Here is a 12971-nt window from a genome sequence, read left to right on the forward strand (position 1 = left end):
ACAAGACATCTATCAATATGTGTGTACTGTATACCTCCACCATTAAACTGTCATATTCTGCACATTTCTTATACTATCTACATACATACGAGTATAATTAATGTGTATAATATCAGTTAAAATAAGTGCTTCAACATAGTTAACATTGCAGGAAAGCAATATTTTAGACGTTAAGTACTTTGTCAGGCTTAATATTTATCTGTAGATAGATACCCCCTAAGCTTTTTTCTTGTTTAAAAGAAGACCTTAACCTAAAGTATTCTTTAATGTGTTAATAAAGGTTAATTCGTTTTTCTGTTTTGCACATCCTCCTATTAATATCTGTGTACATCAGGCACTAAACTGTTTTATTGTAGAGATCACTTAGTATCTTCTTGACTTTTTATATTCTATATTTCTATCATTGACCTTCTACTTTCCCCCTATGAAAGTATGTACTCTTAATATTGTTTTAATCAAATAAGATTATTCAACACAAATAATTCAATAACATGCTTTAACCACTAGGCCGTGCACACAAGGTACACACAGCATATTAATAATAACTTTGTATTATTAGTGTAGACACTTATGTATAACATCTGAAGATGTGTGGTTTTATTCATGTTTTTACATAATTTTACAGGATATTGCTATACTATTTCTCTTGTTTTACTTCTACACATTAATATCTGATTTGTAAAACATCACAGACAGAAAGGCATAGGCTATACGTCATTTAATGGTAAGCTATTGAAATTGTGATTCCATAGATGTGTCTCCCATCACCCAAATCCCCTGACTATTCTCTCAACTCAGTATTTACATTCTGATATTCAAAGAAAATCACTAATATCTTTAAAAACTACAAGTCCTTTTCTATCAGCTGTGCACCGTTATGGTGTAAATATAACCTATATACCAATTGGATCAAATATAAAAGTCAGCCGAATTACTATTGATACTGCAAGGAGACGTATTTTGTGAAAAGAAATTGAAGATGTTGTTTAATTGTTGATATATTTATGATCTACGTCAAGTATTCAGTTTTGGCAGCAGTTCTCCTGTTTGTCTCTCTCATCACGGCTCTATAAATAAAGAACTACGGCAGATCTGTAATATTTAATGCAGCCGAACCGTGTATTACAATGCCTTTATGTGATGACTTCCAAAGAGAAAAGCAAGCACACTCTGAATTAGGTATTATTTTATTTTTCGTTGTCGGATATCATATCTTATTAACACCATATCCCAGCGTGCATTGCGGCTAAAACATCCAATCAACAAGCTTCAAGCTTAGGATCTTGGGTAATCAGTTTAGTGGGTTTGTGGTGTGTATCTCTCAAAATGTCCCGTCTGTTTCCGGTGACTTTATTTATGTCATAGTCTGCTCCATCATTCACCAGTAGTTTTCCATTCACCTGTCTCACCTGTTTTCCACACCCACTCGTTAACTCACTCTCTTTCTCTTCTGCACCCATTAGCTTCTGCCAGTATTTAAACTCGCACCTGACACACACTCTTTGCCAGATTGTACTTTGCCTCATGCTTGTCTCTCCCGCGTTCAAAACTAGATTGCCTACCCGGTTCCGACCCTGCCTGTCCCCGACCTGCCTGCTCTGCCTGTTTCCTGATCCTGCCTGTCCCTCGACTATCCTGCCTGGCCTGTTATCCGACCCTGCCTGTATCCACGCTGACCGCCTCGCTTACTCCCTGACCCTCTGCCTGTCCCTGACTCACCTTCTGCCCGCTGTCCTCCGGTGCGTTATACTGCCCGGTTGGTATTCCTCTGATCCAGTGGAATCTCCAATAAAGGATATTACCAATTCTCCTTGGTTTCTCGAGTGCTGCATTTGGGTTCTCCTTAAGACTGTGACAATTTACGGCTAAAAAGCCCAAGATTATAGAATTAAATGAATAAATAAAAACAAGGATAATTGTGTGTTATTGTTGAGTAAATAACAGTGTGTTATGTAGAAAAGAATAATAAATTAGAAGGAAAAGATTTTAAAAAAATACAGATTTCAGTATTTTGAGGCTCTGAGCCCCATTTCTTTTCCTCACAGACGAAAAAAAGTCTGACATTATACGATTTAAAATAAAAACAAATAAATAAAAAGACAAAACACTGGCATGTAATTTACGTTAGAATAAATAGAATGGTTTTGAATAATAGATGAGAGTAACATCTACTTCACTTTACAGCCCCGCCCACTTTTGGGGAAACGAACGCTGTCATTTGAACGGCGATCAAGCCTGAAGCCACAGAGATCTTCTTTTACTGTCCTTTCTTCTTAGAGGAAGTACAGAAACACGTAACTCTGGATTTGTTTTAATGTTTGAGGTGCAATGAACGACGCAGCAGCTTTTTGGTATGATCAAACTATTATGTTCTGCCTCGTTCATGAGAGTAACAGCTGGCGAAATTACAGCCTCGCCTACTGATTTTAATTTAACCATATATCGAGCCCGATTCTCGATTTCAAATGTGTGCTCTAAAATGATATTTATAAATGACTATTATCATCATTACAAACAAGACAATAAATGGCAAAGATATGTAGAAAATAAACGTATTTAAGATACGTTCATAAGAAACGTAACGTGGGAGAAAATATGTTTCTAGAAGATATGTAGAAAATAAACGTATTTGAGATACGTTCATAACAAACGTAACGTGGGAGAAAATACGTTTCTAGCTAAACGTAATTGAGAATGCAGTTTAGTTCTGTGGGAACGTAATTTTTAGGAGACAGGGTTGCATTTATGACAAGGTTGTCCAAGCCCCCACTTGGCCTCCTGCCTTTCCAGTGACTCTGACCAATAGATAGATAGTGTGTTCAACATTAAACTACATACTACAATATAAACAATTCAGGATAATTAAAAATGTTCTTTAAAAAGGTAAAGAATACTGCAGTAGCAGGAATATAGGCTTAAACTATACTGTATATGATAGTATACATGTATATACACATATATACTATCAGCTAGAACTGGAACTGGTTTGGTGGAAAAGGGGCCGCTCAGAGAGAACCCATGCGCTGGAACTTTTTGGAGTTGTGATAAACACACAGCAATTTGAATAATGAAAAGTCTGCACAATGTTTGGTATCAAGTAAGTTTATTAATTTAGTGCACAAAAAGGCAATACTAATAACACTACCATAATCACAGAGGTAAACACAAGAGGTGCCCACGGGTAGACACAAGAGGGGCCACTGGAGAACACATTCAAATCAATACAAATACATTCAGCAGATCACTTTAGACGGGAGTGGCAGTACATCAGCACAAAGAGTTCACAAAGTCTGTGTGCTGGGTGTTCAAGCTGATGGCTACCAGGAGAACATCTTTCATTTGTAAGCATACTGAATGATTAAGTGCTCCACTTGTTGCTACATTTAAAAATCACAAAGCTCAGGCTTGTTGTGCACTCCCTGTTAAAAGACTCTTCAGGCTAACCTTAAACAAATCATATGAATGACTGGTTTAAACACCTTCACCGAAACACACCTCTCAGACTTTGAGATGGGAGGAAAACGGCACAAAACAAGTGAAATCACAGCCACATAATACATGATGTGTTGCTTTACTATATACATACAGAAGAACACAAGAATGTAGCTACAGAAGCCAGCCTAATACAAAGCGAACTCATCGGGGAACATTTTTACAGTTATACGGAAGACTGAATATGGCAAAACTGTTAAGGGTTCCATTTTAGATTTTCAAATGATGGTAAGTAAATATTGCTCGTAAAACCGCTTCGTGGTGACGCTTTGCCAAACTTCATCGTGGATGACCGGTGCCAGTGTTCAGATATTGTGCTGTTGCCGTAATAGAGTCTACACATGTATCTCTTTGTGCCAGTGTAACAAAAGGGCACATATTAAAGTGTAGTGTGCTTTATTGGAATGCTGACAGATGAGACTTCTTTTTTAAAGTAAATTCCTTCTTTATACAAATTGGTTGTTAGTAGGTTACACGTCAAAGTTGTGTTGCTAGAATTCTCCTTTGAACAAAGCGTGTAGTATTAATGTTGAACCGTTATTCACTGTACAAAATATTATTTCAAAAAATCCTTTAAAAAAATGTTTTCTTTCTACGGTCATACCCAAAGAAAACCCCATGGTCAGGGTGTAAATATATCTAGGACAAAGTATTAAGAGGTTTGGGAATACATGCTGGAAACTCCAAGGCACCAAATGAATGGAGTAGTGTAGAGTGGTTGTTTCAAGTGTCTGAATCTGCTGGGCTTCTGGTGGGATTCATACATTGTGATAATCGTAGTCCTGGGTATTTTGTTTTATAATCCCTTACAGTTGGCAGCACTACACTGAGTCTCTTTCCAAGACAATGTATCATTCAGTCCCCAAGTAATCAAACAGCTGATGAATAAAGCTGGAAATTAGTTACAAAATATGTTCATACACGCGAGGAAACATTCATTTTCATGCATTCTAAAATGATCGTGGCCTAAAACCTTAAATATCAGGTGTTAAAACGTCAAAGTGGCAGCTTCACAAGAATCCAGTGGAGTCAGTGAGAGGTGGAAAGCTGAAGATAGTTCTTAAGAAATCCAATATAATGAGGCCGAAAGATGACAACATAATGTCAGTAAGCTAGTGCATCTTATGTATCAACAGCAGGCATTTATGGTGAGGATAAGTGCACTGTGTCCCTCCTACCAACTCACCGGGTTCGACTCAATCGAGACAAATACTGTGTTCACATTCAGGAGAGAGGTGGTGCACACACTCCTAAAACAGCATTATGATTACACATGATGCTGCTCGTTATCTTGAGCTATGCATTCTTTGCAACAATGCCTGCGAGAGCTCATTTCAAAGACGCCGTGTGATGAAAACAGCTCAATGTGACATCTAAAGGCCCCTGTCATACTGTTTCTCATCAATATATAACAGGTCTCAGATATATCCAGAGCCTGTCTCTGATTGGCTGAAACACCAAGCAGATCATTGCAGCATCCCATCATCCCCTCTGTTTCAGCCCTGTTTCCAAAGTGCTGATTCTCTGTCTGTTACTTCAGATGAAGACAAGGAGCCCCTCCCCGCGCCCCTCTGAGAGACATCTGGTTACAAAGAACTCAATGGAGCTCTAGAGGAGATCCAGGACAAAAAGTGAGCAACTCTTTTCCCCTGAAACGTTCAGAATCTCTTTACACAGAGGGGACACGTGTTTATGTATGAAATACATGAAGAAGTGGATTTAGAATAATAGGTGACCTTTAAATTAAGCATTGATGAAAAAAAAGTTTGAATGTTTGTCATGCTCTAACTTCTCTTGGTCAGGGGTCTCCCCTCGCGGACGTGCTTTGCGCTCCTCTTTTCCGTCTTCCCCTTCTCCCTCACCTTCCTCAGGCGGCGTGGGGGGGGCGTCCCTCTGGACTCGCTGTCCTCCTGAGCGCTGGACGTATCCATCCCGTCACGCTCCTCTGGGATATTCGGAATGGCCCCGCTGCTCCCGTCTAAAATGTTCCTGAGGTAGGGGTCCTCGGGGGTGCAGGTGGCGGTGGTCCCGCTCTCGCTGCTGCTCAGGTCCTGCTCTTCGCTGTAACGCCCCCCCCGGCTGCGGTAGGGCAGGGAGGAGGCCCGGATGGATCTCCTGTCACGCTCCATCTCGCGGACATTGTGCTCGTTCATGTCCACCCCCGAGTCCAGGCTGGTGTCGTTGCTGCTGTGGGGGCGGTGGCGGCCCTGTAGCTCGATGATGGAGTGGCGCACCGTGGCGGCCGGTTTCCCCTCCAAGGAGACAAACCAGGCGCGGGATTGAGACTTCCCCCGGGTCAGCTCCAGCAAAGTGCGCTCGGAAATCCCCTGCAGCTTGCCGGGACCCCCGTGCCCCCCCATACCCGCCGCCTCGTTCAGAGTCCCAGGCACGGAGACGGAGGACTCCAGCGGGTTATTGTAGCGGCCCCACATAGCGCCTGGAGGAGGGGTCTCAGGAGGCTGGGGGTCATCTTGGCTGCTCTGCTGGGGGCTGCTTCCACCTTTGGGGAGTGTCTGGGTGTAGTTGTCTTTATCAGGATCTGAGTGAGCGTCGTTGCGGGGGAAAGTGGCCGACTTGCAGTGTTCCGGAGCCTGGATGATAGCCATGTGGAGCAGCTTATCTTGAAAGAAGTTTGTAGAGTTCATGTTGGAACGGTTCTGCTCCGACTTCTCCCGAATCCGTGCCACCTCGTCACTGTTGATGTAGTGAGAGGGCTGCTGGGAGCCTTTGATCCGATCCAGAGCGATGTTCTTGTACAGGGCGGCCCCCGGGCGGCCCCCTGGATCCTCCACATAGATGTTGTAGTTGGCTTTATGCCTCGGTGTGAGGGAGGGGTCGCACTCGACACTGCAGGAAGCCAGGCTGTTGTCGCCAGAACGGAACAGCAACCCCTCCTCCATGTGGGTGGAGGTGGTTTGGTCTTTCTTCACCACTGTGAGTTTGGAAAAGCGGGCTCTCCTCCTAGGCTCTCGATAAGCACCTCGCCTACCGGAGGACACGGAGGTGAATCAGGATGGAATACAGCATCTTTCCACTTGTTAGGACAAACTAATGGCAAGTTAAAGTGTTAAGATTTCCCCAAATACATTTTCTAGTTATGTCTCAATAATAATAAGACAACTGTAAATAAGAGTTTTTATATATAGTGCATAAAATGTACTTCTGTTCATAAAATAATGAAGTATTACTAAACAAGTAATGTAACATTTGTTTTTTAAACTGCATGTTGAAGCCCTTCTGAGCAGATCTCTTACCCGCAGTGACATAGCAACAAGGAGAGGCATGCGATGACAAGAGCCAGCGACGCTCCCATAATTCCCATCATCAGGTAGGCGTGGTACGATGTGAAGTCAAAGGAGCTTCCATGCCACAGGTAACCTAAACGCAGATAAAAACATAGACATGAGAGATCTACTAACGTCTCAATCTGCATCTACAGGAGTGTGTGAAGGACAGGCACCGTGTGACGAGGGAATCGGGGCGGCGATCCAGTATCCCAGGTGGGAAGCAGTGTAGGTCCAAACCAGCTCGGTACCTTCTGCTTTCACGATTCCCAGACCCTGATTCTCCCAGGCACCTGTTGGAATGGAACAGATCATTTAAGGTCTCCTATTATAATATTTGTATATATTATACATCTCAGATATATAGAAAACATGTCTCTGCTCAAAACACCAAACAGATTGCAGCCATGCCTCATACACCTCTGTTTCAGCCCTGTTACAAAAGTGCTGATTCTGGGTCTGGCCCTTTAATTGTAACCGAGTTGCTGCTGGCCACGCCCCTTTGGAGCTGCTTCTGGCCACGCCCCTTTCGTCCTGTGAAGAGGAGGCTGTCTACCAGCAGAAACTCAGCTAAACGCTGCCGTGGTTAAACGCCATATTATGTTCCAAACCACATCAAGGATTATTTCTGAAACAGTATGGAGCTCAAACTCTCTCTCTCTCGCGGGTTTACCACGAGGACATTACCTTTTATATCCTGCTTCTTTACACATGCTCTCTCCAGCACAGCATTAGCTCTGAGTGTTAGCGATGCTTGCTAATGTAAACACAGACCATATTACTTCCAAAACCCATAGTTTGGATGTTTTCGGTGGGGGTGTATGAGGTTATTTACAGAGAAATGGAGTGGACCACCTGCAGGGACTTTTTTTTAGAATGTGTCAGTCTTTTTTTTAACATCATTTTGTGTCTTTTTTGTTCTCTTTTATCCTCACCTGTCTTTACATTGAAGGCCCAGGCTGGCACGGTGTCAGAGGCCCTCAGGTGGGTGCTGTGTCCCAGGGGGAGGCTGATGTGAATGGGCCCTCGAACCTGGAGCTCCTCACCTTCAGAGTACAGCAGGATATCCACCGCTGCCACCGCCTTCAGCTCGATGCCTCTCAACACTTCACACACAGGAAGCAGTGATCCAGTCAGAGGACGTTCACATGGTTACATTCGGATCTGAATTGTTTTACATTATAGTTTGAAAGAATCTGCTTCATTTAAAGATGCTGGCCCTTTGTGCTCAACCAAGTCTTTAACCAATAAGAACCCACGGTGACACAGATGTTACATGACATTTAAATGTTCTGGAAAAGTTCCTTATACAGCCTTTATTTTATCTCATGAAGTCCTTAAGTGACACACTGGACAGTCTGCTGGGTCATGTGATTCTGTGTTCCCATAACAACAAGTCCAAGATGTTGTGACTAATGTGACAGAGATAGCTACATTTCAAAAGCTTGTTTTTTGTTGCTTAAGGTAAGATTCAAGCAATTCAAGAATTATGATGCTTACATAACATGTCCTTTATTACATTTAACATTTCATGATCAAATTGATATGAAACAAATGAGATAAATATCGCTGTCACATCAGGACATTAACCTTAACATTTCTCAGAAAATCTAGAGTGACATATATGTCACAATTAGAAATATGATTAGTTAATTTAGCTGATTCAATTATATTTAGTTAAAATATTCTATATTCTTCAATTTAAACAAATTTAAACCAAAAAATCACCCTCATTAATTAAATTATAAATAAGAATGACTTTACCATTAACGCTCAAAGTGACATATCTCACTTTTCTACCACTAGGGGGCGTTACTTGGTCTGGATTCTTCAGGGACAATTGATTAGAAACCAGCTTTAAACAATAGTAAGGCTTTATTTAATGCTCACATGATTTTTGGCTGATGAGGCCGGGGGTGCAGTTGACACAGTCTTTGGCTAGGTGGCGCTGTGGAACAGTGAGGTACGCCGTCACCGAGGAGACGTTGCTGTTATCGGACTTGGTGAGGAGGCTCTTCGGGAACTGGACCTTGGGTTGGGATGAGCTGTCTGTAAAACATGAAGGCGTTTGATTACATCTGGACACAGTATGTTTCCAATGTGTAAAGTGGTTCTGATTTTGTTAGACCAGATAAGTGATAATATCTATTTAAAAAAAGAAAAAGACCAAAGGATTTGAATGTATCTGAGAAACAAAAACTGTATCATAGTTCACCTCTATAGTCATATTAGTGGTGACTGTGTCCTAGTCATATTTAAAATGTAGATATGTGTGCAGTTACTCTGCTATTTCTTTATCTAGACAATCAATCCCTTCAAAATTAAATTGTAAAAATCTAAAGTTCAACTGGTTTCAGCTTAGTCAATTCACAACAAGATGTAAATCAATGTAAATATTTCTGGAACTCACCAGGTAACTTCCCGGTGATGAGGACGGAGTCTTCGTACAGCCAGATGTTCCCCTGACTGTGAGGGAGCAGCAGCAACGTCACAGCAGAGAAGACTGCAAACAGAACACACACTCTTCATTTTACAACCTTCCAAATGTCTTTCCAAGAGACACCATCAAAGAACTGACAGGAATGTCTTTCCAAGAGACACCATCAAAGAACTGACAGGAATGTCTTTCCAAGAGACACCATCAAAGAACTGACAGGAATGTCTTTCCAAGAGACACCATCAAAGAACTGACAGGAATGTCTTTCCAAGAGACACCATCAAAGAACGGACAGGAATGTCTTTCCAAGAGACACCATCAAAGAACGGACAGGAATGTCTTTCCAAGAGACACCATCAAAGAACGGACAGGAATCAAACGTAATCTAGAAATAATCCTTTGACAACAAACATGGAAAGAAAAGATGTTATGTGTATTTTAAACGTGATTTAATGAGTAAGGAGAGAAGTATTTGTCATTCTCCAGTTTTTATTTCATAAGACGAGCTGTTTATGTAGATCTGTAACACGGCCAGCAGGTGGCGATGCTACCTCCTCTCCTTAGGGTTCGGCAGAGGGAGGCGCCTGTGATCATGCAGAGCAGCTCTCCAGATGACTCTCTCATCCCCCCTCCTCCATCTTTGATGTAAACACCACCTCCTTTCTTTTTCTGTCCATTTCAGAGAGCAAGTGGACACGGACAACAGACCGCGCCCCTTTTCTCTTCTACACCAACATGAGATCTGTGTGGCGGTGGCCCCCACCCCCTCCTCATGTGATTGGGCGCAGGACAAAGACAGTTTGCTAAGGCAGGAATATGTCCCCCCCCACACTGGAGTCAGACACATGTAAATAAAGCCAATCCAGTGACGGGGTCCCGTTACGCTTGAACATAAGCCGCTCCGTCGTGAACACACCTCTGTGACACAGTGTGTTGTCGCAGACACTTCATTCATCTGGAATGAACACAAATAATGCAGGTTGCAAATGGCTGCACAGCCTATTTTACAATCGGACAGTTATAGTGTTATGTAACCTTTAACGGACTCCTACAGTAATATAAAATAGTGTTTGTGGAAGAGAAATGCGCCCTTGAGAAAAACGTTTTAAATTGAGTACTAGAAAGAGCTAAATGGCTTGATTAGGCTTTAGTTTGGTCCGGTCGATCCTTGTTGGAAAACCTCTTCACCAGCAAGGGGGGGGTTAGGGTCAGCTGTGACCTTGGGGCTGGTCTGGATTCAGCGATTAGCATTTTAGCAGAGAAGCCAGATTCAAAGGTAGAATAATGACGACATTTGGGCAAATCTTTCCCTCAGAAATCTGACATATTCTTCAATAGCCAAAGGTTTTTACAAGTTGTTGTGGGGACACTCACTGGGTCTCTTGCTGGAGCTCCAGGGCAGGGGGCTGGGGACGTAGCCCTCCATGTTGCCCAGCAGAGTAAGGCTGAGGCCTGGGCTGTACGCCACCCACAGCAGAACCTCCCCCCTCTCCCCCGTTCGGACGGAGCTCCTCAGGGTGTGGTTTAGGTAAACGTCCACTGAAGCCCCCGGCAGCGCCTGGCGGGTCACCAGGTCCCTCACCAGGACCCTCAGGGCAAACTCGGGCTCTGGGGAGAAAATGCCAGGTTTTATTAAAGCAACCAAATGTACAAACTTTCTATTACACTGTCAAAATCCCACAAGGAAATCACTTGTATTCAGAGGTGGAAGAAGTACTCATTTTAAGTAAAAGTCCTGCAATCAAGATGTTACTTATGTACAACGATAAGCATATACTTAGAGTACCAAAAGTAGTCATTGTGCAGATTGGTCCATGTCAGAATAATATATATGATATGTTTTATAATGATTGATCATGAAAGTGTTCTCAAAGCTGGTGAAGGTGCAGCTAGTCTGAAGTACTTTGTAGACTGCAGGGTAGCTGGTGGATTTACTCCAGGTGGAACTAAAGTCTGATTCAACACTTGGTTATATTTCACATCATTCATCCACATCTGTGAAGTAACTAAAGGTATTAATACATGTAGTGGAGCAAAGGAACCTAAGTACAAAGTAGCACATTAGCTACAGCGCAGATGTGGCAATGGAAATCACAATTTGTTTGACAGTACAGTGCTTGAGTAAATGTACTTAGTTACTTAATAGGTTGGTACGCTGCCTGGCTGCTAGAGTTAGAAGTACTTGGTAGTACGTGTGTCTTTGCATGTGTCCTATCTGTATGCAGAGCAGCCTCAGCCACTTCCTCTCAGCAGCAGCTAACCTTTCTCTCACCATGAAAAAGTGATGAGGCAGGCACCGCTGCGTCTGTGGCGGGATGGAAATACACCACAAGCGCCATGTTGGACCTTTCCACTTTTTATTGAGTTTCAGTCTTTTTCCAATCTCTATCAGAATGCACTTTGCCGTCTTATTGAAGTAAATGACTCGGGGAAAGAAGCTTGGTTCCAAAGGTTTATACATGAAATCTCCCTGCTGTTGTTTTGAATGTGAATGTTCTTGTAACGCACTGTAATCTTTATCAGGTGATACTAAGCTTAATTATATCTCATGTTGTTGTCACTACATTGTTGTATATTGTACACCGTTACATTCATACTTTTATCTTGTTATTCCTATGCATATTTATATATTTATACATACACTTTTATTCTGAGATTTTTAAATGCAAGTCAGCTTGTATTTTTTTACAGAAATTCTTATGCTAGTTTATATCTTTGTTTAGTATGTATATGTTTTAATATTCAGGCGTGGAGAGCTGAGCGTGATCATTTGATTGAACAGTGCAAACGGCCTGTTTTGCTGTATCTATGAATCTTGTTGCGATGTGTAAATCTGACACTATAACACCAGAGGCGGAGTGACTAGACGTGTCCTTTGTTGTTGTTGTTTAATATGTAAATCCACCATCCATGCTGAGTTGTAAACAACACCCATCAGTGAGCACAGGTACTGTAATACATCACCTGCTCGGACACAAAGATAAAAACCCTAATCCCCAAAGCTCCACATGATGCACCCTAATCCGTAGCCTGTTGGCCAGACTCATTTCCATCCATACAAAGCCATCATGTTGCCACTGGAGAATTAAAAGTAATTAAATGGCATTTTGGCTGAATTTATAATGTATTTAATAGACACGATTACAGCATGTGCCTCAAATCAACACATAAAGCTGCAGCACTTTGATGCAAAAAACAAACAAACCCAAGGCAATGAAACAATATGTTTAAAACAAACATCATGCTCTCGTCCACGATCCAGTTATGGGTCACACTGTTTCCTGTGTTGTAGCTCATTTCCATTTCCCCCTAACAATGCCTGAGTGACGGGTAGCTCCTTTCTGTTTACCTTCTATCCCCGCGGTGGTGCTGGGAAACCTCCCCGGGGCGGACTGCTCTCCGACGACTGCGACGGTGAGGCCATTGTCCCCGGGTGAGGAGGAGGGCAGGCCGCCGCCCTCCTCCGCTGCTCCCACCGCCTCATCCAGGCAGGAAATCAGGAGCAGCGACGGCAGAAAGAGCAGCAGCGGCAGCGGCAGCACGGAGCGTTCAGCAGCGGGCATGGCGAGAGCAGGCTCACCGACATACCGGACCGAGAGACTCGAGCTCGGGGGGAGAAGAGGGTCCAGCAGTGTGTGCTTATCCTGTAGGCCTCACCCCTCTCATGGCTCCTCTTAATGTCGGTGCGCACTGAGGGGGGAAAGCCCCGTGGAGAAAGGATGCGCTGGTGCTGAGGCTGGGCGTGTGAACACAAAGAT

The 12971-nt window shown here is 42.9% G+C and overlaps 1 protein-coding gene across 1 annotated transcript; it reads right to left on the reverse strand.

The window, feature by feature from the left end:
* Nucleotides 1–3104: 3104 nt before the first annotated feature.
* Nucleotides 3105–12948, reverse strand: fam171b (family with sequence similarity 171 member B). Its single transcript, XM_034102821.2, has 8 exons — nucleotides 12563–12948; nucleotides 10588–10821; nucleotides 9187–9279; nucleotides 8667–8825; nucleotides 7712–7882; nucleotides 6953–7069; nucleotides 6747–6870; nucleotides 3105–6477 (listed from the first exon to the last, which is right to left on the reverse strand). The coding sequence occupies exons 1-8, from the start codon at nucleotides 12774–12776 to the stop codon at nucleotides 5277–5279; spliced, it is 2313 nt and encodes a 770-aa protein (XP_033958712.1). The 5' UTR covers nucleotides 12777–12948; the 3' UTR covers nucleotides 3105–5276.
* Nucleotides 12949–12971: the final 23 nt, after the last annotated feature.

The sequence above is a fragment of the Pseudochaenichthys georgianus genome, chromosome 16 (assembly GCF_902827115.2).
Source record: "Pseudochaenichthys georgianus chromosome 16, fPseGeo1.2, whole genome shotgun sequence".
Taxonomy (NCBI): domain Eukaryota; kingdom Metazoa; phylum Chordata; class Actinopteri; order Perciformes; family Channichthyidae; genus Pseudochaenichthys; species Pseudochaenichthys georgianus.